Source organism: Capricornis sumatraensis, chromosome 22 (assembly GCF_032405125.1).
Source record: "Capricornis sumatraensis isolate serow.1 chromosome 22, serow.2, whole genome shotgun sequence".
Lineage (NCBI taxonomy): Eukaryota > Metazoa > Chordata > Mammalia > Artiodactyla > Bovidae > Capricornis > Capricornis sumatraensis.
The window spans coordinates 20,421,500-20,445,321 of record NC_091090.1 but is presented as its reverse complement, the minus strand read 5'-3'; the positions used below and the strand labels follow the sequence as shown (position 1 = coordinate 20,445,321).

Sequence of the window (23,822 nt, the reverse complement as noted above, 5' to 3'; positions counted from 1 at the left end):
ATCGAAATGCCTGTCCCCCGTTCTCACCTTGGTGCAGCATGCAGCTTCTCTTAACCTGCAGCTTATTTCCTTTTCACAAGGTGTGGGAGCTTTGGCTTTTCGAAGGCTTAGGACTCTTCCTCCTGTATGTCTGAACTGTTTATTGCTGACAGCCCTGGCCGGTTTCCTCCAAAATCTGCTAATCCCTACTGTTTCTTTACCCACCCACCCTCAGTCCATCAGAGAAAAACAAGTGTCCTGTCCATCACTTCAGTGCTAGTAAGATATATCTTTCTTTTTTAAACTGGGTCAGTTTCTAACTGGCATGAAATTGCCCATATGGAAGCCCTCTGCCCTGTCAGGCACCACTGAATTTCCCTCCTCGGTCCTTCACTTTGACTCACTAGTAAAAGTGAATGCATACTGCAACTCTCACTGTGGGAGTGCCACAGCACCTCAGCCTGTCACTTGGAATGCTCATCTTTTGACTGAGTATGTCATATTAACATTCAGTTCAGGTAGAAGTACAGATGTCACCTGAAGGGAGTAGATGTGAAGGAAGTTTGGGGAGGGGTGGGAAGTTGGCAAACAAGAGGCTAAAGGATGAGGGGCGTAGCTTTAGCAATGTTGAAAGACCACATTTCCCAAGCAGATCTGTATAGTATTTGCTGTTGACCTCTTTTGAGATGAATTCTCCCATAGGACCTACCAGACAGCACTGAGATTTGGAGGAAATCAGACAGAAGATGGCTCACCGTGATAAAGAAAGGGAGTGACTATACTTTAAATTAAACTTGCTTTTTCCAGCACTGTGAGGTTTCTGTAATATTTAGCTTTTATTTGGAAGCGATAGCGTATGGCATTTTTTATGCTATTTGGTTTATATTGTCTACTGCAGGCTTCTTTGTACAAGCTTGGCCCGGGCTTACCCTCACCTGGACACTGTTTTAAAGTGTCACAGCCGCCCATGCTGCCAGAGGCTCTGATAACGAGACTGTAGTCTCTAGATCCACATTTTTAAGTTGGTATGATTGGTGATGACCTGTTGTGGCAAGAGAAAAGCGCACTGACTTAAAAAAAAAAGTAAAAAGGGAAGGAAAATATAAATTGTGCCTCATCTTTCACTGAATGCTATACTTATTATTCTAGAAAAAGAGAACTGACAAACAGAGAAGTACTATACAGCATCTACTAAATCCCTCAGGCTGTCCCGGGGGGGAATAAGAAAAATAAACATCTCATGGAAAATTAAAACATCTTCAAATTTAATTTTTAAAAAGTTTTATACCAAAAGTTAAGAATTAAGCAGACTAAGGACTTTGTATTAATAGGGTAAGTGCTTCAAATTAATAAAATCACTTAAAGTGAGTTGGAACAGAAACCAATACCAGAGTCCTCAAAGTGCTGCACACACTTGAAGGTGCCCCTGCAGCCAGACACCTCAGGTACCCAGAGGCAGCAGCAATAGACGCTGTTGAGAAGTTAGTATTTATGGAGATTTTTATTAAAGAAAAGAATTTCCTGATGCATAAGCCAATGGCTGTTGTGAGGGAAATGTCCTTTTGCCTTTAATTTATTTACATACTGAAGTAGATTAATTTCTTAGTTGCATCTTACTTTAAGTCAAACCATTGTAAAGAAGAAAATAAGAACCAGGTGGAAGTTGACTAGATGCTGCCAAATCAAATCCAAGATCTCCTAACTGAACCTTACGGGCCTGCTTCTCTCCCAGACAAGTAGTTACAGCCCTGTTCTAGGAACCCTTTGTAGTTGGCTGGTGTGTTTACTTCCTGCTGTAGCCAGCCAAGATGAATGCAACCTGGCCCTCAAAATTTTACCTCAGTCTAGCTTGACCCTCATACTTGTGGTTGCCTCAGAGACAAGCATTCATGCTAGTGTTAACAAAAAAAAAATTAGGAATGCCCTCAATGGCTAGGAACTGAAGCTCTTATTCAAGATGGCAGGCCTCTTGCCTGCTTTGATCCAGTCCCTCTCAGGCTGACGGGGACAGCGACGCACTGTAAAGAATTTCCAGATGTCTCTTAAATGTCATGAATAAAATTGGGAACTATAAAAGTGTTAATGTGTCCTATGGACTCAATAGCAGAGTTTATTTTTGTTTTTAATGTCAAGGTTTCTAGAATCAATGATTCTATGAGTTTTCCACTCTGGCTATGATTACACTTCCATCCAAGTGTAAGAACTGATGAGGTGGGTTGGCAGGCAGTGGGGCACAGCCCTAGCCAGGTCCCAGCATAAACGTGAGAGGTTGACAGTAGTACAGAATGAAAACTTGGTTGGGTGGGGGTGGGTGGGGCGGGGGGTGGGATATGGGTGGGCAGGGAGGGAGAAAGGGAGTTTGTTTTACGTACTGATAAAGCTTTGTGAACTGATTTTATACAATTCATAAAATTTGGTGCCTTGTACCTAATTATGGTTTGCATGGGATTGAAAAGATTAAGGGAAAGGATTCTTGTCATTTCAAGTGGCAAATGGGTCTGTATAGTGTAAAGGACATTTGGTATCACTTTTTAAAAACATTTCGTATCTTATGTGTGTGAAAGCAAATTATTACCAGCAAGTTCTGAAAATTCTACTGTAATGTCCAAAATCTTTGTGTTTGATTATTCATCGGTGTCTCCTTTTCAAGGCAAACTATATACCCTATTCTTTTTTACCACCCCTTATATTCCGAACATTAACTCAGGCCTTTTTAAAATCAGGCTGGGAGGGCTTCCCCTTCCTAAACATACAATATATCCCTATCTGAAGTTTTATCTTTTAAGTGGAAGGGTTACTTTTCCAGCTGGTTGGGAGAGCACAAATGTTCAGAAAAAGGTATTTAGTTTGTCTAATGCTAGGCAACGTATAGTGCAAGTCAAACAAAAACCGTTCCTCCTGAAGTGGCACCTTCATTAGTTCTAAGTTCTTCTGCACAAAGTTTCAGGAAGCAGTGTAAAACACAATCCCCTATATGTGAACCTTTAGATTGTAAGGCAAGCCAGTGCACTGTGTAATATGCAAAAAAGAAGGCTCAAGAACCTGTCCCAGCAACCCAGTCCCACTGATGGGGACGAGACTGAGTAGCTGTGGCCGAGAAGACCCGGCCTGCTCACCTGCAGGGCTATAAACAGCGTGTTCCTTTTACTCCCACCTTAGGGTTTCCACTGAGCTCCTGAGTCTTCACCAAAGGGTGTTTAAAAAGCTTACTCAAAGCACATTTGATAATTGGGTCCCTCAGCCTAATGACTGGCCTAATCAGGTGAGGAGGTTCTATCTGTGGAATAAAACCTCTCATGGCCACTTTTTTTTTTCCTTACCAGGTAAGTATGCATCTCCCTGGTGGTTGATTTTTTTGAAGTTAGTTAGCACTAAAATTGAAAAGCGCCTTCTAAATATGACTGTGAGTTTAGTTTTTATCTTCCATATTTAAATTAACCATTTTCTTGGTCTAGGACTTTAACCACTGTGTATTCAACCCAAACACTGTTCTAAGCACACCTCAGTCACTAGAGCACTGAAGTGAATGGTCATTTTGTGGACTGTTTCCATACTAACTTCCGCTGGCATGTTTCTATTTCAGATCTAACTGGGTAGTGTAGGAGATTTTCCCATAGTAGTGTTAACTAGCCTGGGCTAAACACCTCATGACATGATGTAAAACACTTCCCTTGAGGAAAAATGTTGTGTTGAAATGGTGAAAGCCAGGATTTTCATTTACAGAATTCATAATTATCCATCAAAATTTGGTGTAGATTTGGTAGCTTTAACCTGCTAAATTCTTACCGCTTTCAGGAATTAAGCCAGTTGAAATGAAACTTTACCTTATCAGCTTATGGCTTTATAAACCAACAGCAACACTGTTACTTGAAGCTAAGACATCACATTTTAAGTGAAACTTGAATTACACTTTTGGAAGCTGCCATGTCTTTAATTTTGGCCATGTTTTCAATTTTACCTTTGAAAATTGCTATCAAATAGAACTTTTCACAGTTATGAGTAGCTCAGGTAGCAGACTTCAAGGATGTAAGTTTCACTGCTATAAAGAACAACAGGTGCTGCTATTTCTAGGCTTAGCAGTGGTCTGATACAGGCTGACAGGGCTTAAAAGTTTCCTTCCTGGTCACCATTTGGGGGGTGATGGCTTCAAACCCAAGCCTTACTTAATGTATGTTACTTTTCCTCATCTTAACAGCCTAGTAAGATATAAACTTGTCAGAGCATCTGTGATCACTGTGTAGATTCTTAAAAGGATCCTGACATCATGTTAAGCCAGCCATAGGCCTCAATTCATACAGGCTCAAACTCCTTCCTCCTAATAGCTGGGACCTCCCTGATTAGAGCTCATTAAGAAAATGGTGCTTTTCTTTAACATATAAAAAACCTAAGTCTCTTTAACAGCTTTCTTAGCCAGATTTATGCCAGCAGGGTCAAGGAGGGACCATTTTATTCTATTTACCTTTAGTGAACAGACTGCTAGAGATAACGCCTAACTTAAAATTAGGCCACCGTGGTGTATTTATACTGACCCTCCTTCCCAATTCTTATCCTTTAATCCCATACCAGTTACAGAGACTTGGCACAAAAAAGTAGTATGTATATTTTTTAAACACCTAGTAGAGCAAATCAACTAGAAAAAATTGCCAAGGGGAGCCTGTCTGTATGTCCACACCTTTCTAAGCCTACATCATTTTTTCCATGCCAGTTCCTTACATACTCCATTTCCAAAGAACCCCAAACTCCTGGACAGTGGCACTACCCTGAATTTTAGGGTCAGAAAATATCTCTTATCTTGTGAAGGAAGCAGCTTCCTCAAGCAGTGTTGCTTCAGAGCCCACTGCCCAGGCTTACTCACACCTTGCCTCCACCTGCACATTACTGCCCTCGAATCCCACTGTATTATAGCAACAATGCCTCCCTGGTGCCTGGAAACCCACCTGGTGCACTAAAATGCTATGCAACACCAAATGGCTTCTTCCCATAGTACTGCTCAAAAATGGAAATTCCTCAAGAATAAGCTATTACCTATGCTAACATCACTGTATGGTGGCTACAGTTTCCATTTCTTTTTTTCTTTTACTATGAAGCAAACCATCTGTTAAAATCCATGTTTGGGACTTGTTCCTGTCTCTCTTGAGTGTGAAATATAAATCATGTTTTTATGATTTTTGTAAATCTTGACTTTTTACACCTTGTTTTTGTAAGCTGAAGTTTTCTTATTAAAAGAATAAAATATCTTTGTGTACACGCTTTATTTGTTAAAATACCATTAGATTATTCCTCAGGACAAGAGCCAAGATCAGCCCCTGCAGAAACTTAGGAACTATGTACAGCATTTTACAGAACAGAAGACAATACTTTAGCTGAAGCCTGCCTGTTGAGCAGAGAAGGGTGTCCTGAGTGGACTCGGCAAAGAAAAGGAAGTCGGGCAGGGAAGGGAAGGTGCCATCTGACAAACTTCAGCCGCCATCAGGGCAAGTCTGGTGATGGTCACAGATTGGAGGCTGTTTTTGAAGGGGTCGAGTACAGCACAGGGGTTCCATGTGTCTGCAATCAGACAACAGGTGGCATTAGAAAGATAAAATTACTGGAGTAAAAATTGCTAAATCCCTTGCAACATCTGGAAACTTATCTAACTAGGAACAGCCAAGGGTCTTTTGTCAAGTCTCTTTCCTATTAGTCTGTGAACAGGTGATCTAAGTTATTTCTTCTCCCAGCCTCTAGGACTTCTGAAAGAACAGTGGTTAGTGCTTACCTACACAGGCTAGACCCCAGGCTGAGGTGCCATTAGGTCAATGTCACTCAAATTTCTGGCCAGCCAAACTCCAGCAGCAAAGAGTCCCAAATTGAGAATCAAGTTCCTGGAAAAAGGAACGCATCCCATTAACCCTGTGGTCACTGAGTCACGTGTCTTTGGTTAACGAGAGACTTGGGGGGGGGGGGCGGTTCCCATAATCACACACTGGAGGAAGCCGTCCCCTCCTGAGGCAGAAGCACTTCAGAATCGCCTGAGCACTGATCGGTACATAATAGGTTGCCCAAGACCACATGGTTATTTAAGGTTCGTTTCTACGTCTAATAAGAGCAGGGTCAAACGCAAAGGCCAATTAAACACTTGTCCAGAGCCAAAAAGCCTGTTTGTTGCAGCCCCCTCCCCCAGGGTCCCCGTGAGCATAGCTTCTCTAGACAGAGCCTGGTGACTGAAAAGAGCGCTTCGGCAGCACGGAAATCCTCCCGATCAAGGACCTCAGCAAAGCACAGCCAGAGCCACAAAGAGGCCAAGATGTGGGTGATGTAAAAAAATCTGGAGGAACCAGTTCCAAGGAAGGGAAATCCAGGGAGTACGCATAACGCGCGCGAAGGGCCGGAGAGGGACCGAGCCCCCGGGCCTCGGTTACCTCCGGAAGTCATTCCTGTCGGTGGCGAAGCGGTAGACGCCCCGAAGCCAGTCCCCCACGTTGTCTGGAATTTCGGGAGCTTCATTTGCTGAGCCCGCAGCGGTCACGCCGGCCCCACTGGAAGCCATAGCAGCACCTCACCGCTCTGTACGAACGCTCACCACGCACCGGGCGGGCGCCGACAGATTACGCAACTTCCGGCCTCACACTTCCGCCGGCCACTGGCCAACAGAGGGCGCAGCGGCTCGCGCATCGACAGGCGCCTGCAGAACTTCCCGGGTGCGCGTCCGCCACCTCGGCCAGGGGTGGAGCGCCGCCGCGCTCCAGTCTCCCTAGTCGGGTTCCACCTCCAGCTCCGTCCTGGCCTTCGGCCGGCGCACCGGCTCACAGTCCAGCTTCATTGGTTCGGGAGGAGGACGCTGGGGATGGGGCCGCCCGGCCTGTGAGGGTGGGGCAGGGGCACTCAGCGGGGGATGCGTAGCTTTGAGGAATGGGCTTCTCCAAGTCTCCATGAAGAGTCATAAAGTGCGCGGGCTGAAAGGAGGCAGTCAAACCTGTCATCTCGCCGCCCCTTCCCAGACGTGGTCCTGATGGCATTCAGTCTAGGACTTAGAGGGGTAAGAGAGCCTCGCTCTCTCGCCTTACATATCACAACCCCCCAATTCCCCTTTCTCCAGGCTGCGCCACTAGCAAATGGTACAGTGCCTCCTGGAGGTGTCGCTGTCCCCAGTTCGGAGAGGGGCCGGGGTCTCCCAGGGCCGGGGAAGGCGATGGCCTAAGAAAAAGCCTTCGGGTTCCGATTCAGAGGAAGAGGAGCAGGTGGGGCAGGGAGCGTCCTCCTTGGGATCAAGGGGCGTCTCTAGGCGGCCCTGCGCTTGCCCTTGGCGTGCCTCCGTCTGGTCTCCAGTTCGATACTCCTGCTCTGCGCTGGATCCAAGAATCCCGCTCCGGGTTTCCAGACTAGAGCTGACGGCAGTGGCGAGAAGGGTTGCCCGGGAGATGGTCGCAGCATTCGGCTGGGCGCAGTCCCGGTCTCCAACTCTGCAGAGCCCCTCCTCTCCTGTTCCGGGCGGGGTCAGAAACGCCCATCTCAGAGCCGCGAGTCTCCTTCTCCCAGATTCGGGCGGGGCAGCGGCCAGAAGCCAGTCCCAGTCCGGGCCCAACCTCCCGCTCCGCCCCGAGCCGTGCGCGCCGCCGCCGTGGGTCCGCTCCAGGCTCCCGCCCCTCCCCGCCTCCGCCCAGCAGAGGGCGGCCGCGGCCCCAGCCCAGGAGCGAGTCCCGCGCCGCAGCCCCAACGGCGGCGCGGGGTGGGTTCTGGAGGCCCTCGGAGCGCGCCGGCCAGGGACGCGCGGTGAGAGCTGCGGGCCCCGAAGCTCGGGTCTGGGGGGGCGGGGGGCGGGGGGCGGGGCGGGGGCGCTGCTGGAGGGGCGGGACGGCGTGGGACCGGGGTGAGGGTCCCAGCCCGGGAGAACCACCCCCTTCAGCCCAGCCCGAGCCGCTGCCCCCTTCCCCTTTGATCTTAACCTTCTCCTCCCTTACCCGGGGACGCCCTGCTTTCCAGTGTCGGGGCCGGACTCGAACCCGCATCCGAATAGCGACGCTCAAAGCAGCTGGGGCAGCAGGGGCCGCCCCCCGGCAGGGCATAACGTCCCCCGCCCAAGGGCCCGGCGCAGTCCTGGCAGCAGAAGTGATTTTCGTGCCAGCGCTGTCCCTCGGCCTCGGTGCAGCGCTGGGAGAAAATCAGCTGAGAGAGGGAGAGGGGGACGGTTCATTCATTCATTCACTCATTCATTCATCCAATAACCACGCCTTATACCCAGTTGACGCTAAAGCACGTCTACAGACATTCCCATTTGATCTACTCAAACACTCTCAGACGCGGGGAGGGCTCATTGAATTAGCCAGGATCCCCCAGCTAGCAGGTGGCACATCCTGAAGTGCGACCCGGGTCGCCTGGACGCCCATCCCAGGTTTCCATACTGCCTCTTGTGCAGACACTGAACGAGTTCCTCGCTGGAGCAGGCACAGCACTAGCGTACTGAGATGATCGTCTGTCCTAGAGTCCCTGCTCTGGAGAAATTGAGTCCAAGAAAATTGGGGGGACTCTGCTTACGGTGGGGAAGGGCACAAAGGCAACGGGCCCCAGGTACCCAGAGCTCAAAAGTCAGAGCAAGGTGAATACAGAAGTCCCAGACTGATTTCCAGTTCTCTGTACCCCACTCCGTGGTACTGAAAGAGGCGTCCCTTTGCACCCTGCCACTCTTAACCCTGGGCAGACCCCCTCCAGCCCCTCCCTTCAAGTTTGTACCTGGTCACAAGCCGGGCAGCGCGGCCGCAACAGCTCTGCATGATGACGGCCACAGTAAAGACGCCCATCGTGGTAGAAGTAGATGAGGTTGATCAGGGCCTGGCCACAGGCCTGGCAGGCAAAGCAAGCACGGTGCCAGCAGCGCCGCTCTCCTGCCCGAGCTGTGAACACTCCGTACTCCCCTGGCCTCAGCGGCTCCCTGCACTGCGGGGCGTGGGTGCTGGGCTGGTCACAGGCTGCATATGCCAGTCTCCAGGCTCTTCCATCCCAACCCCAACCTAACTGTTCTTCCCACACCTCTGGCAAACCCACCTCCACTGCAGGCTCCACCAAGAACCCCTACATTTGGTTTCCCTTTTTCCTGAATGTTGCCAAACTCAATCCCCAAACCCCTTTTCCTCTTCGGAGTCCCCAAAGCCATCCCCTTCTGCAGCAGTGAGAGGGCAAAGAGAGGAGGAAGGGGAATATGGTGGCCAGGTCAGGTGTTACATACATTTTCACAGGTGCATTCTTCAAGTTTGAGAGGTACCAGGCGGGCCACCCCCTGTCCCAGGGCCTCCCGCCTCCGTTGGGCACAGAAGAGCCGCAGCTCAGCCAGCTCCTCCTCCCCAAGGGCCAGGCAGTAGCGCTCCTGCAGAAACAGGCGTCCACTGTAACTGGGAGAGCTCCAGCAGGTAAGATTGAAGTTTGACTAGAGAGAGGAGGTTTAGTTGTTTGGTCAAAGACAGACTGTAAAACCTCAAGGAGCTGCAGGAAATAACAGCACAGACGAGCACTGAGGAGAGGGAGGAGAGGTGGAGTACATCCACACGTGTCTCATTCCCCAAGGAATGGTGATCACTCAGGCCCTGATGGCCCCATAGCACTTAGCCCATCTTCCTGTACTGGGTTGGCCAAAATGTTCATTCAGGATTTTCCATAACATAGAATGGAAGAACTCAAATGGACTTTTTGACCAACCCAGTATTTAGATCCTGGCTCCCAATGAGCTGTAGCTCAATATCACTTCCCACTGGATTTCCCCTATTCCATATTCTCCTGCCTTGCCTCCCCAATTGAATTGTAAGCCTTTGGGCGGGGCACACGTAGGGGCCTCAATAAATACTTAACCACCATATGCTCTACATTTGTACATTCCATTATCAGGTTCAAAAGCTGGTCATGTTCATTTTCTTATTTGCTCTTCGGCTAAGTATGGTGGTGGACAGAGCGGATGTCACTGCCCACATTGTGTAGACAGGAAAGCTCAGGCCAGGGGTGGGGGGATGTCTTCCCCCAATTAGTGGCATATCTAGGCCATAAATTTGTGCCTCCCTCCCTTGTGTACCTCACTTCTTCCCACAGTAAGTAAAGAGAGGGAAGCAAGAGAGAGGAAAGCTGGGGAGAGGGAGACCCACATCGCTGTCCTGTGGAGGGAGCTGCTGGAGGAGGCTCCGGAGCCCAGGCCAATTGGGGGCCGGGGTGGTATCCAGGCCAGGGTGCCCCCAGCTCAGAACTTCAGGATCCTGAGGAGACACAGCACAGGGAGGGGGGCAGAGCTCGGTTTGTCCTTCCTTCCCCTCCCGCCCTCCCTCATTCATTGCCACGTCTTCGTCAGTCCCAGACAGTGTCTACCCTCCTGCATTTGGAGACTCTTCCTTCACGATCACAAGGACAGTTGATCCACTCTCGTGTTTGTGGTCTCACTGAGGGAGGTTAGCGGGACACACCCCTAAACATCTTCCCTTCTTATGCTTGAAATCACCCCCTTCACTCCTTAGGGCCAAACCCCCTAGGTTCTGCTTTGGCAAAATAAGCCCAGTAGGAGAGAATTCATGTATATGTGTGAATAAGTTTAAGGAAGCTGAAGAATTTCCTGTGGTCCAGTGGTTAGGACTCTATGCTTTCATTGCCAAGGTCCCAGGTTCAATCCCTGGTTGGGGAACTAAGATTCTACAAGCTGTACAGCACAACCAAATTGGAGAAAAAAAAAAGTAAGGTAGAGAAGTTGAACCCCTGTGTTCTGAGGAGGCTATATGGACAGGGATTCCTGCAAAGAAAAAAGGCTGCAAGAAGCTGGGCACAAAGGCTAACTAACTCCCATTTGGTGGAAATGGAAAGAGGTCCAGAGGATGAAGGGGATGGCAATCTCAGAGGGAAGGGCAGGACTCCTCCCACCTGAGCAGAGGACTCCTCCCACCTGAGCAGAGGTCTCCTCAGGGTCCTCCTTGGGCATGAGGTCTAGGTCGCTGTCTGAGTTGACTGGTGGATTCAGCTCTGGAGAGGCCAGCCTCTTTGCTCGATGGGGCCAGCCAGAATTCAGCAGTGATATTGGTGGTAAAGTCTGCACAGAAAACAGCAAGAGGCCTCCCATTTATTTGACCATAACAATGAGCTAGGCAGGCTAAGTGCTTTACAGGCATTGTCTCCATCAGTCCTTCCATCAACTACATGAGTTAGGTAGTTTTCTGGTCACCATTTTACAGATGGTCCAACTGAGCCTCAGTAAGTGTAAGTGGTCTGCTCAAGGTCACAAAGCTAGTAAATGGCAGAGTCAGATCTTGAGGCCAGAGCTTTCAGCTCCAGAGTTTCTGAAGCTCCAACTCTAGGGTCTCCCAGCACTGGGATGGAGGAAAGCAGAGCCCTGTAATGGAGAAAGGAGATAAGCCACCTTTCCCGTGAACCTTTGAGTGGACTGGCCCCTGTTCCCCGCCTCCCCAGTCATAATTCCCACCATTCCTTACTGGGCACTCAGCACCCAGGAAGCCTGCTTTCTCATCTCTTCTCACTTCTGCTGTAGGCTTCGGCCAGGTGAAAGAACCACTTCACCAGGAGACCCTTAGCCTCTCCAGCCCATACCAGCTCACCTTTCCCTATGCTCCAGAAATAGGTACAGTGGGTGTCCCCAGATTTCTCACCTAATGTTCCTCTTTGCCCGCTGTGCCTCTCTCAGCTCCTCATCTGGTCTATCAGCTCTTCCAGGACAGAGGAAAATCCTGTGCTTCTATCTTCTGTCTCTAGTGGCAACGTCACTGGATAATTCTAAGTGCAATTCTTTAGCCCTCCTCTGGGCAAGTCCTGCTATGGCTACATTATCTTGGGGATGGGAGGTGACTACTGAAGTGGTAAAGGGATGAACCCTGCCCACAACAAGCTCATCGTCTACTGGGTCAGGCATCGATGAAACCAGAGAGTATGGGGCCAGGATTCTGGGCAGATAGACACGGCATTCTAGGAAGAAAAAAAAAAGACTAAACTTTCTAGAATATTTACTCTGTGCCAGGGGCTTTTCTGGGGCTTCCCAGGTGGTGCTAGTGGTAAAGAAGCCTCCTGCCAATGCAGGAGTCAGAGGCAACTCAGGTCCAATCCCTGGGTGGGGAAGATCCCCTGGAGGAAGGCATGGCAACCCACTGAAGCAATTTAGCACCCACTGCAGCAATTTAGCACCCACTGCATGCAGAGACTTTTCTAGCATGTTACATAATCATCCTCACAACAATCCTGTGACGTAGTTTCTATTATCCCATTTTACTGTTGAAACAAACAGGTTAACTAACTTGCCTGAGGTCACATTAGAAGGCTAAGGGAAGCTTTAGAGGAGGAAGTTGTCTTTGAGAGCTGGGATGGCACCTGGGCACAGGAAGGGATCATCAAATCCCTAGCCTCCGTGAGACCCAGCTTTAGGGCTGGGTACAGGGTTTTGACCATAAAAATTATATGGCTTCCCAGCCCTGAGCCCTCACCCTCTGCCACCCTTCCCAGCTTCCTGGCTCCACACCCATCTGCTTCCTTCCTGTTCTGTCCCTCAGGTCAGCTTTCCTGTGGAAAGCAGCCAGGATGGGCTGTTCACACTCAGGGCCAGGAGGGGACTGAGACCCTCTTTTCCAGATTCTAGTTTGCATGAAATCGTCTCACAGAGGACCAACGCTCAGAAATCAGTCCTCACGCCTCACCCCAGGACTGGATAACTCCACGTTCACTTATCACTGGACTCCATCTTACTAACATGCTGGATTCCTTCCAGAATTCTCCTCCCCCCACCTTACAAATAATACAAGACTGAACCCCCTCCCCATCGGGCACAAGTGTAAACGGGCTCAGGAGTTCTACTTTCCTGAAGGGCAGAGGCCAGGGATTGGGAAGTTGAGGGGTGGGGTGTAAGGGATGAAAGATTTCCCCGGACAGTGAGAGGAAGAAAGGTTCGAGAAGTTTCTGGTACTGCCAAGTGCCCTATTGACAGATCCCCAAGTTTTTTCTTGGCTTTCTCGGGGCCCACCTCCGAAGCAGGACGTAGTGTGGTTCTCGAGTCAGTTGGGGTGCCCAGTGCGGCTGCTGGAGTTTAGGAGAGGGGACGGAACTCCGCCGGGGTCTCACCCTTGCTGAGCGCTGGTGTCCGGGCAGCTCTGCACAGACGCCGCTGTCGGGCCCCTCACCCAGTCTCCACCTCCAGGTCTAGGCGCCCGCCTCTGCCCGCCCCCGAGAGCGCGGCCCTTCCTCTCCCAGCACCCCCACTCCCCACCCCGCGGGCCCCGTCAGCCTCTCCGGGGCTGGTAGGGCCCGACGGCTCGGGGAGGGGCCTAGAGCTGCTAAGTGAAGGAAAGCATTTGAGGGATATCGGGTGAAAACGCTGCAGGCTCCACTGCTCCCACGTCCGTGGGCTTAGTCCTGGGACCGCATCTCTGCGGGCGCTGAGCAGACACCCAGGAGCCATCGTTATGCGGGGTCCTCAAGCACTCGCTGAACAAAACGCCTTTCGAAGCCTGCAGGTCCCCCCAGACCTTCTTCTGGTCTCCTAGACCCGCCCTTGTCTGTGTGTCCCCACCCCCACCTAGTTCCCTCCCCCTTGTCCCCAGCCCCTTTCTGGGGTCCCTTGTACGACCCTTCCCCGTCCCATCCCTTCAAGTTCCTCCCCCATCTTTCTTGTTTCTCCCCGGTCTCGCCCTGGCTCCGGTCCTTTTTCTCATCCCTGGAGTGGAAACCTTTGGTCCCACCTCTGGTCCCCTCGGCCCCGCCCTGAGCCCCGCCCCGCCCCAGGCTCCGCCCCCGCCCCAGGCTCCGCCCCGTCCCCGCTAGGCTAGCTCTGCCGCTGGCCCGGAGCGCCCTCTGGTGTCTGCGCATGCTCCCTGCTCGCTACTGCAAAGTCCTCCAAAGGGACCTTCTAGGCTGCGCGCCGGTCGCCCCCGATCGGGTCTGCCTGCCCGCAGCGTCTCGTTGGTGCAGCCGATGACCTCCGACCCCGCCGCCGCGGGGCGGGGAGGCCTTAGCTCCGGGCGGGCGGCGGCTGCTGCAGTGGGACCCGGGAGCGGGGCCCGGCGCCGCCCGGGCCGTGGGGCGATGTGAGTCGGGGTGCGGCGGGGCGGGGACGAAACGGCTCCACCGAGGCCGCACCGCGCCTCGCCGCAGTCTCCGCTCCCTCCCGAGGAAGTCCCGGGAGGGCGGGCGGTGGAGCCCCGGGGCTGGGGGCGGGCATCTAGGGACTACGCGCGGCCCTGACCTCCCCTATTCCTTCCCGGCATCTAGAAATTCCCGTTAATTCTGTTACCTAAATCTGCCTCTAACCTCCCAGAACCACCCCATCCCCACCCCCGACACACCTTCGCGTGTCCTGGAGTCCCGAGAACCCCTGTCTCCTGCAAATTCCCCTGCTACGCCTCCAGAACCACCATTCTCTCTGGGATGAACCCAGATGCTTCCACCGTCCTGAAATTCCTCCGAGTCTTCATGCTTCTCCATTCTCCTTGCACCGTGCTCAAATCCAAAGCATCTGTCCACCTTTCCCCAATCCCTCTCAGACGTTTTGAGTCTCCATAACCTCAAACTCCTACTCCCAGTCCACATCTGTCTCAGAGCAGAGCCTTCTCCTCCTGTCACCCGATGTCATCCCCTTAGCTGGGCTGTCATATGTTCTGGTATCTTTAAGAGCAGTGAAGGAAACAGGAAAAGATACAGCGCCCTCTCCCATCTTGCACCCTGCAGTTCTTGGCTTCACCCCCAGACTCCCTGTTGGTGGCTCAAGCCCCAGTATTTACCCAGCTGCCCGTCTTTACCCAGCTGTGCACATCTTCCTCAGCCCGCTGCCCCTTCCAGAGAGTAAGCCAGACAGAGGGTAGGGGTCCTTTTACCTGGAAAGTACCCAAAGATGCAGAGCACATGGGGCCCTGGGAAATGACCTTGTTTTTCCAGAGCAGGAGGGTGGGATTTCAAGGATCTCCAGGGTCCTGGCTTGTTGACTTGTCCACCTAGGGCTCAGATTACTGAAATTTTGGTTGATAGCATTTCTGTTAAATTATAGGCCTTTTGGAGCTTGGAGAACAGAAAGTCTATCAAGGTTCCAAATGTGAGATTGAAGGAGCTTGTCCTAGAAGAGGAAAATGTTGATTTTAGTGGTGTTTGTCCTATGTACTTACTTCTAGAGGTGAAGCTCCATATTTTACAGCTGTTTCCTGTAAAAACTGGAAGGCTATTTCCCTTAAAGGCGTTGGGGTGGGAGTTGTGGGTGGCGATGGAGGATCTGCTTGACAGACTCTCTGTGATACTTAGCAGCAACATAGAATCTTGGTTTCCTGAATCTTAAGCCATTGCTCTTTCCAATACATCTTCGTGTCTTCTTGAGAGATCTCTCTGTAGAGTTCAAGTTCTCTGCAAAGGTAAGGTGATGATCTTGGCATTGGTTGTAACAGGATTCAGAGGGGGTCTAAAAGTGACTTAAAATGTGACTGGCCTGTCTCGGACTTCAAAGTCACTGTTTCCAGGGGAGTCTTTCCCTCTCAGGGCCTATGGGGCTTAGAATTTGTGGTCCCTTTGGCCTTGATCTTTCTTCATTGGCGTTTATATACCATTAGAGCCTGGAACGGATATCCCAGTGGGATGGACTGACAGCAAGTCAGTTTCATCAACCATTGAGGGGTGAGGATAGAAGTTTTCCACTAACCTGTGGTCTCTGTCTCCTATGCTAGGTGAGCCCCAGGTGTGTCCCAGGGAGATCCAGGTGACTTCTCTGCAGACTGCTTGCCATGCCACCCCACCAAGAACAGGGGGAATAAAGTGGGGGTCCTTCCCCATGCCCCTCCCATGGTCAGCTCTCCAATGGCCTGGGTGAGGTGAGACCCGTGTATAGGAGCCACTTTTCTAGAATTTCCCAAGTTGGGAGGAATTGAGGGTGCAGGTCAGGATTGTTCAAGACTTTATACTTTGAATGGGAGTTCTAGAAGGTATCTAGTCCCACCGATTCATTTCTTGCAGCAAGTTGCAAACCCATAATTTCTGGTTGGGATTGGTCCATGGGTTTTCTTGGTCCCTTAGGTCACTGTAGCCTGGTGGTGTCATCGCCATTCCAGCCACAGGCCCAAATGTTGTGACATACAATTTGAGTCCCATAATCCGGGAGGGAAAAGCCGGGTAGTAAGGCCTCTGGTCTCCCATTTGGACAAAAGGGAACAAACCAATTGTTTTTTAAATGAAGAAATGCCTACTCAAGGTTATGAAAATAGTGCTCTGTTTTCAATTTCAATTGCCTGAATATATCTCTTAACCATAACATAACATCTCATTTGAAGAGAACATCAAAAATAAATTTGAGATAGATGTTATAACCTCAGATATGCAGATGACGCCACCCTTATGGCAGAAAGCGAAGAGGAACTAAAGAGCCTCTTGATGAAAGTGAAAGAGGAGAATGAAAAAGCTAGCTTAAAACTCAGCATTCAAAAAACTAAGATCATGGTGTCCAGTCCCATCACTTCATGGCAAATAGATAGGGAAACAGTGAAAACAGTATGAGACTTTATTTTTGGGGGCTCCAAAATCACTGCAGATGGTGACTGCAGCCATGAAATTAAAAGACGCTTGCTCCTTGGAAGAAAAGCCATGACCAACCTAGACAGCATACTCAAAAGCAGAGACATTACTTTGCCAACAAAGGTCCATCTAGTCAAGGCTATGCTTTTTCCAGTAGTCATATATGGATGTGAGAGTTGGATCATAAAGAAAGCTGAGCACCAAAGAATTGATGCTTTTGAACTGTGGCGTTGGAGAAGACTCTTGAGAGTCCCTTGGACTCCAAGGAGATCAAACCAGTCAATCCTAAAGGATATCAACCCTGAATATTCATTGGAAGGACTGAAGCTGAAGCTCCAGTACTTTAGCCACCTGATGCAAAGAACTGACTCATTGGGAAAGACCCTGATGCTGGGAAAGATTGAAGGCAGGAGGAGAAGGGGACGACAGAGGAAAAGATGGTTGGATGCCATCACTGACTCAATGGACATGAGTTTGAGCAAGCTCTGGGAGTTGGTGATGGACAGGAAAGCCTGGCATGCTGCAGTCCATGGGGTCGCAAAGAGTCAGACACAACTGAGCAACTGAACTGAATTGAACTGAGATGTTGGGGTGGTGGTAAGAAAGGAAAAGAGAGGATCTGAGTGAGATGGGACAGGGGGAACAGGAGAAAGTTCCAGGTCAAAGTGTCTGGGACTCCCCACCTACAGTTTCTTTGCTGAATCTGGATGAGGGCCCTGGCTGGCACCCAGCTCCTGATGCAGATCCGTTCCTCTAGGTCTCTCCTTTTAGCCATGTTTTTTATGCTGCCCAGGCTGCCCTTCCCTATCATACTGTTAGTCAGAATCCTACATACTTCTCAAGGTCCAGGTCAAGCGTTACCCCTGAGAAGCTCTCTCCATCCCCTCATCAGCATTAATCCTTAACACATCCTAACTCGAGTTAATGTTTATCCAGTGTGTGTCTGGCCCTGGATTGAGAGTGTGAATTCCTTGAGGAAGGGACTGTGAGTCTTGGACAGAGTAGGTGATCACAGCTGGGTGGTTCTGCCAGAGTTCCCTAGAGCGGGGCTCTGGGGAGCTGGCTTTGATGACCTTACTGCCCTTTGTGTTTTTCGCTAGGGCAGGCAGGCTGCTCTGACACCATGGGGAGCTGCTGCAGCTGCCTGAACCGAGACAGCGTCTCAGACAACCACCCCACCAAGTTCAAGGTACCCACAGCCCCCTCCTTTCCCGTGTACCCAGAATGGCCTCCTAGGTTCTGCCCAAGCTGTCGAGTTGCCTGCCTAGAGAAGGTGAAATGACCTGCTGAGGCTGTGGGCTTTTTAACGCTTACTAAGAATTCTCAAGCTCAGGATCTCTGAGCAGGTCCAAGGAAAACAGGCTCAGTCCATTGCCGTTTCTGCAGCTCTTAGTCTTGCTAAGAATGAAGAAATGCTGAGAGTAGTAAAGATTGTGCTTTCAACACGACCGACGTTCACTCCCGTCAGTGTATCTTTAAACAACAGAAGTGTGCTCTGTTAAGTTTGCAGCTTGCTTTGGGAGGCTAAGGCCAGGCCTAGTGGACCTGTGTACACCGCACACTCCTTCCACTTCCTGTAGGGGGCGCCTCCTCCTCACCCGCGCATCTTGAAGCCCAAGTTTCTCCCGCTCACCAGAAGAGGGAGCCCTCAGCAAGGTCCTCCAGTTGGGGGAGGGGGTGGAGGCCTTTATATTTGTTCTGCTTGAATTTGACTCTCCCAGGGTCTTACGATTTTGAATTCACGATGAAACCTTTTCTCGCATTAACATCTGGTCCTTGGATACTAGCCATGGACCGTTTGGGGTCATCTAACCTTGGATGTCTAACTACCTGACCTTAGGGTCAACTTACCACCCATCCCTGCACTGCCCAAATGACAGAACTAAAGCCTAGAGAATTGTCTTGGGTCACTGACACTGTCTCATCCATGTCCCAGTAATCGTGTGGCGTTCCTAGTGGCTCACAGACCAACACACACTTGAGGGACTCAGTCATTGACCCCTCTGTCCTGTGCGCCTGCCAGGTGACGAACGTGGATGATGAGGGGGTGGAGCTGGGCTCCGGAGTGATGGAGCTGACCCAGAGCGAGCTGGTGCTGCACCTGCATCGGCGCGAGGCTGTCCGCTGGCCTTACCTCTGCCTGCGGCGCTATGGCTACGACTCCAACCTCTTCTCTTTTGAGAGTGGCCGCCGGTGTCAGACTGGCCAGGGTGAGTACCAGGCCTGCCCCACACTGGGATGGGGACTTGTCCATGAGAAACAGGTTCTGCGGCCGGAAGTCGCAGCTGGAGGGTCAGTAGGGAAGTCCGTTGACTTGGCAGGTGTTGCCCAAAGAAGGGAAGGGTCATGGCCAAGGGTGCACAGGAGTAAGTGGACTCCCATGCCGGTGCTTTTTCTCTTCAGTCACTGCAGCTCCAGCCTGGGTGGCTTTGTGGGGTCATTTGTTGCACAACCCATGGGAAGCAGGCAGTGGTCCCAGGCAGGGCCTGCCTGGGAAAGCAAGCAGTTCCTCCTCCTTTGGTTACTTTAGTTTGAGGGTCCCTGTTGCCCCCTCAGTAAGATCAAACAGCCCCATGTCATATGCCCAGGTCCCTGTGTATAATGAAAGGTCAGGCAGGAGCGCTCATTGCCTTGGGCCTGTGCGGGGTGGGAATGATAGATTCCGAGAGGTCCACAGTGTACGGAGTAACCCTCACAAGGTTAATCTTTGTCTCCCGTTACCTGTGGGTGGTGAAATATGATATATTCGGCCTTCCTCCCCTTTCTCCCTGCAGCTGGAGGTCAGGGAGGAGTGGTTTGTTCATGATGTTAAGTCTGGGGCCAACCATTGCTCTTTGAAGGGCGACATGGTCTGGGCTTGTCTTTGAGCTGAGCTGCCAGAAGGAATCCCCCGCAGGATTGTGTTCAGTGCAGTGTGGGGCTGTGATGGCAGCGATGGCACTAGCGAGCTCCTCTGATGAGGCCGCCAGCACAGCAGTGCATCTCTGTGGCTGTAGTGGCCGGGGGAGCACTTCCCTCCATGCACCTTACTGTGGAACTCAAGAGGCAGAGACAGTTAACTCTGGCTGAGCAGCAAGAGGGGAGGAAGGGGCCTCTCTGCTCCTGGTGGGGTTTAATCCACACTGAGGATCCCAGAGGAACCACAGATCCCAACACAGGGTTCTTCTAAAACTCCAGTCTTTTAAGCCCTTGACATATCTTGGAATGAGATGTAATAGAATAGAATGAGGAAAGAATAGTCCTGTTTCTTCTCCCTTCTACCCTTTTCATTCCATTCCTGCAGACCTGACACCCCAGCTTAGTCTGTCTGTGTGGACACCCACATGCACATCCCAAGTAGCTTCCCTGAGTCCTGGTCCCCATTGTTAAAGGAGGATGTACAGTCCCAGGCTGGCCCAACATCCCAAGGACATCTTTGGATTCCCTGAGCCATGCATCCTCAGCCCAATCCTGCTGAGGACCATGCGTTGCTGCCTTGGAGTTTGAGGGGCTGTAAGGGTACCCGCATGGAGGAGCCACATGGTTGCCATGCCATATTTGTCCTTTAGCTAGATGGCCCATCCTTCCTTTCTCTACCAGAGTTCAAGCTCCGTGAGGTCAGAAGCCCGTACACAGTAGATAGTCACTCTCCGACCAGGCACTGGGCTAAGTATACAGTGAACAGACAGTGAACAGGACAGACCCTCCCACCCTCAAAGAGCTTTGAGACTGTTGGGCATAGAGCTGAGGGCTGGGGCCCTGGCAGAGCTCTTTTTTTCTGGGGAGCAAGGGGTATCTGACACCATTCTTTCCACTTTGGTTTTTTACTTCACTTTCCTTCACCCCTGTACACAGACATCCTTATGAAAGTAATTTAACCTCGGGAATATAGTTGAAGTACCAGATCTTATGGTTCAGACGGTAAAGAATCTGCCTGCAGTGTGGGAAACCTGGGTTCTATCCCTGGGTTGGGAAGACCCCCCTGGAGGAGGGCATGGCAACCCACTCCAGTATTCTTGCCTGGAGAATCCCCATGGACAGAGAGGCCCAGCGGGCCACAGTCCATGGGGTCACAGAGTGGGACACAACTAAGCGACTAAGCACAGCACGCTAGATCTTAAGATGATGGAAATGCATAGTGTGTGTTGAGGGAGGGGAGTGAAGGCCTTGGGCCGGCTCCTCCCATGGCTCTTGGATATTGGCGAGTGTGCGGAGAACAGTCAGGATGCTAACCCTAACCCCTCAGGCCTGGGACTGAAGTTCAGGGACGTTTCCTGAACTCTGTGCATCCTTTCAACCTCTCTGGTCCTCCCCTATAGGATGCAGGGTCAGAGGAGCCTCATTTCTTCCTCTCCTTCTTCAGGGATATTTGCATTTAAGTGCTCCAGGGCTGAGGAAATCTTCAACCTTCTCCAGGATCTGATGCAGTGCAACAGCATCAATGTGATGGAAGAGCCAGTCATCATCACCCGCAACAGCCACCCGGCTGAGCTTGACCTCCCTCGGGCCCCCCAGCCTCCCAATGGTGAGGAAACCCCTCTCCTCAGCACCCCAACGCACACACAAGCATAGGTCCAGGGAGCACTGGTCTTGGAGGCATGAGTCAGGCAGGCAGGTGGAGGATGGCTGGGTGAGCCAGGCTTCCAGGACCATCATCCATCATCAGACAACTCCCAGGGATGGATAAGTCCTGGCCTGGACCAATCACGTGACTCAAGCTGAGGCTGGGGAGTCCAGAGCCTTGTACTGACGGATGGTTGGGGAGCAGACAGGAAGACATTGGGTTTCCATGGAAACGGCAGTCTGGAGCCGCTTTGCTTCCTTTCTTCTGTCTACTGGGTCATACCCATATACCTTTCCTGACAGCTGGTGCACCATCTCTGCCCACAGCTGTCTGGAGAGGTTCCCACAGTTTCTGCTTGTTCATTCACTAAATCACATCGAACACCTGCTTTGTGTCCTGCCCTCCATCGGCTGGCCCATGAGGGACAGAAGAAATAGACACACGGTCCTTGATTTTGAGGAGCTTCCCTGGAGCTCACTGGCAGAGCTGGAATGAAGTGTAGGGTCAGTTCAGTGACAGCAAGGTGTGCCTTAAGTGTTTCAGATAAGGCTCTGATGGGGGGAGTGGAGTTCAAGCTGAGCTTTCAGAAGAATGGCAGAGGTTGAAGATCAGACACAAGGTGAAGACAATGGGGACTGCCAGTTCAGTGGGTGGGCCCTCGAGGACCCTGGGAGTGTCTCCCTGGGAGAGTCCCAGGCTGCCACATGCACGGTTGCAGGCAGCTGCCACCTGGTTTAAGGACTCCTTGTCTCCTGTGTGCCCAGCTCTAGGCTATACCATCTCCAGCTTCTCCAATGGCTTCCCTGGCTGCCCAGGGGAGGGTCCCCGATTCTCAGCACCCCGGCGCCCCTCAACGAGCAGCCTCCGCCACCCCTCGCTTGGTGAAGAGTCCACCCATGCCCTCATTGCCCCAGATGAGCAGGTGAGCAACTGGCTGCCCAGGGTCTTCCTGTTGGTCTGGTGGGGGTAGGGGGTTGGGAAAATACAGCACTTCCTGCCAGTGAGGCTCATGAGAGGGAAGAAAGTGGACAGGGCCCCTTCCTGTCCCAAGAAAGGGAGGCCGCTTCCCTGGAAGGTTTGGAGGGCAAGGAAGAGGAGGAGACTGCAGCCCTCTCCCATGTGCTTCTCCTCTCATCCTGTCCCCTGTTCTCTGCTTCCTTCTTGCCCTTGGACCCTCCCGCCCAGTCCCACACCTACGTCAACACGCCAGCCAGCGAGGAGGAGCAGCGCCGAAGCCGGCACTGCCTGCAGCCCTTGCCTGAGGGCCGGGCGCCCTTCGCGCAGCAGGCCCGGGGCCCCGACCAGCGGGACCCACAGGTGTTCCTGCAGCCGGGCCAGGTGAAGTTCGTGTTGGGCCCCACCCCAGCTCGGCGGCACATGACCAAGTGCCAAGGCCTGTGCCCGAGCCTGCAGGACGCCCCCCACCACAACAATAACAACGAGGGCCTTTCAGAGTGCCCGGCCCAGCCCAAGTGCACCTACGAGAACGTCAGCAGCGGGTTGCGGCCGGGGGCGGGCTGGAAACTGAGCCCGGAGGAGCCGGGCTGGAACGGCCTGGCCCAGCGCCGGGCTGCACTACTGCACTATGAAAACCTGCCCTCCCTGCCCCCCGTGTGGGAGAGCCAGGCCCCACAGCCAGGGGAGGAGGCCGGGGATGACGGTGACTCAAGGGACGGGCTCACACCCTCCTCCAACGGCTTCCCGGAAGGCGAGGAGGACGAGACCCCGCTGCAGAAGCCCACCAGCACCCGGCCTGCCCTCCGCAGCCACGGCAGCTTCCCCGTGCCGCTGACCCGGCGCCGAGGCTCCCCGAGGGTCTTCAACTTTGATTTCCGCCGCCCGGGCCCGGAGCCCCCGAGGCAGCTCAACTACATCCAGGTGGAGCTGAAGGGCTGGGGTGGAGACCACTCCAAGGGGCCCCCAAACCCCTCCGCCCCCCGAGGCCCTGTGCCTACCACGCACCCTACCCGCAGCTCAGACTCCTACGCCGTGATCGACCTCAAAAAGACCGTGGCCATGTCCAACCTGCAGAGGGCGCTGCCCCGCGACGACGGGACCGCCCGGAAAACCCGGCACAACAGCACCGACCTGCCTCTGTAGGGGCGCCCCTCCTCCGCCCGCCCCATCCTCCGCCTCCCGCTCCCATGCCCCGAACCCCGACGCCGGGGCTCGGGGCTGCTTCGCAGAAGGGCACTGAGGTGGACCAGATGCTTACCGCACTGGCCAGAGTCCCCAAAGATATCAGCCGCAGAGTCCCCCGGTGTCCGAGTTGGGGACAGGAGAAGGTGACCAGGCGAGGAGGGAGCCGCGGTGTAAACTGTGAAGGGCCCCCCGACGGCAATTAGCACCCTCCCGTTCTGTCATCTGTCGCGTCTGTCGTCTGTGTGTTTTTTTGGTTGAAATTTGGAAACATTTTGTACCTGTTGATTTTATTTATCAGTTTATTTTTCTATTTATTGTTTTAAATGTAATTTAACATATTTATTATTAATATAATTATTTTTAAATTCTGACGTGGATGATGTCACATTTTTAAAGAGTGTTTTTCTGGCATGCCTGGGGTGGGAGTCCAGGAGGCCTCACAGAGGTACGGTCTTCACTCTAGGGTGATTGTGGTATTTGTGACAAGTAACAACCATTTCTTTTTCTCCTCTAAGAAGCCCTGGCCGGGAACTGAAAGTTGCCAGGGACGGCTGCTCTGTCAAAGTAAAGTGACAAGGCACCTGGAGTCCTTGATGCCCAAAGGGGATCTGTAAGAAAAACTACCCGGACCCTCTGAGGCTGCAGTCAGTGGGAGTGGAATTGAGGGGTGGGGTGC

General features: G+C 52.1%; 3 protein-coding genes across 3 annotated transcripts; 1 reads left to right on the top strand and 2 right to left on the bottom strand.

Moving 5' to 3' along the window:
• Nucleotides 1-5,234: 5,234 nt before the first annotated feature.
• TOMM6 (translocase of outer mitochondrial membrane 6) lies at nt 5,235-6,614 on the bottom strand. The gene is made up of 3 exons (XM_068960689.1): nt 6,378-6,614; nt 5,735-5,840; nt 5,235-5,526 (listed from the first exon to the last, which is right to left on the bottom strand). Exons 1-2 carry the CDS (start codon nt 6,503-6,505, stop codon nt 5,744-5,746), a joined length of 225 nt encoding a protein of 74 aa, XP_068816790.1. The 5' UTR covers nt 6,506-6,614; the 3' UTR covers nt 5,235-5,526; nt 5,735-5,743.
• A 447-nt stretch (nt 6,615-7,061) lies between these two features.
• PRICKLE4 (prickle planar cell polarity protein 4) lies at nt 7,062-14,397 on the bottom strand. Its single transcript, XM_068994144.1, has 9 exons — nt 14,259-14,397; nt 13,820-14,077; nt 12,441-12,574; nt 10,865-11,008; nt 10,083-10,190; nt 9,179-9,316; nt 8,686-8,889; nt 7,917-8,121; nt 7,062-7,437 (listed from the first exon to the last, which is right to left on the bottom strand). The coding sequence occupies exons 1-9, from the start codon at nt 14,395-14,397 to the stop codon at nt 7,064-7,066; spliced, it is 1,704 nt and encodes a 567-aa protein (XP_068850245.1). The 3' UTR covers nt 7,062-7,063.
• A 3,187-nt stretch (nt 14,398-17,584) lies between these two features.
• FRS3 (fibroblast growth factor receptor substrate 3) lies at nt 17,585-23,104 on the top strand. Its single transcript, XM_068961054.1, has 5 exons — nt 17,585-17,650; nt 18,485-18,671; nt 20,804-20,965; nt 21,769-21,926; nt 22,190-23,104. The coding sequence occupies exons 1-5, from the start codon at nt 17,585-17,587 to the stop codon at nt 23,102-23,104; spliced, it is 1,488 nt and encodes a 495-aa protein (XP_068817155.1).
• Nucleotides 23,105-23,822: the final 718 nt, after the last annotated feature.

What these genes read in the sequence shown, in the direction of transcription:
- TOMM6 (XM_068960689.1), bottom strand. Translation starts at nt 6,505, where the DNA reads ATGGCTTCCAGTGGGGCCGGCGTGACCGCTGCGGGCTCAGCAAATGAA. An exon ending in GACAGGAATGACTTCCGGAG is followed by an intron (nt 5,841 to 6,377) that starts GTAACCGAGGCC and finishes TCCTTTTTCCAG; the next exon opens with GAACTTGATTCTCAATTTGG.
- PRICKLE4 (XM_068994144.1), bottom strand. Translation starts at nt 14,397, where the DNA reads ATGGAGAAGCATGAAGACTCGGAGGAATTTCAGGACGGTGGAAGCATC. An exon ending in AAGAATGCACCTGTGAAAAT is followed by an intron (nt 8,890 to 9,178) that starts GTATGTAACACC and finishes CACGCCCCGCAG; the next exon opens with TGCAGGGAGCCGCTGAGGCC. An exon ending in GGAAAGCAGGGCGTCCCCGG is followed by an intron (nt 7,438 to 7,916) that starts GTAAGGGAGGAG and finishes CGCCCGGAACAG; the next exon opens with GAGAGGAGGGGCTCTGCAGA.
- FRS3 (XM_068961054.1), top strand. Translation starts at nt 17,585, where the DNA reads ATGGGGAGCTGCTGCAGCTGCCTGAACCGAGACAGCGTCTCAGACAAC. An exon ending in GGCCCCCCAGCCTCCCAATG is followed by an intron (nt 20,966 to 21,768) that starts GTGAGGAAACCC and finishes CTGTGTGCCCAG; the next exon opens with CTCTAGGCTATACCATCTCC. An exon ending in TCATTGCCCCAGATGAGCAG is followed by an intron (nt 21,927 to 22,189) that starts GTGAGCAACTGG and finishes CCTCCCGCCCAG; the next exon opens with TCCCACACCTACGTCAACAC.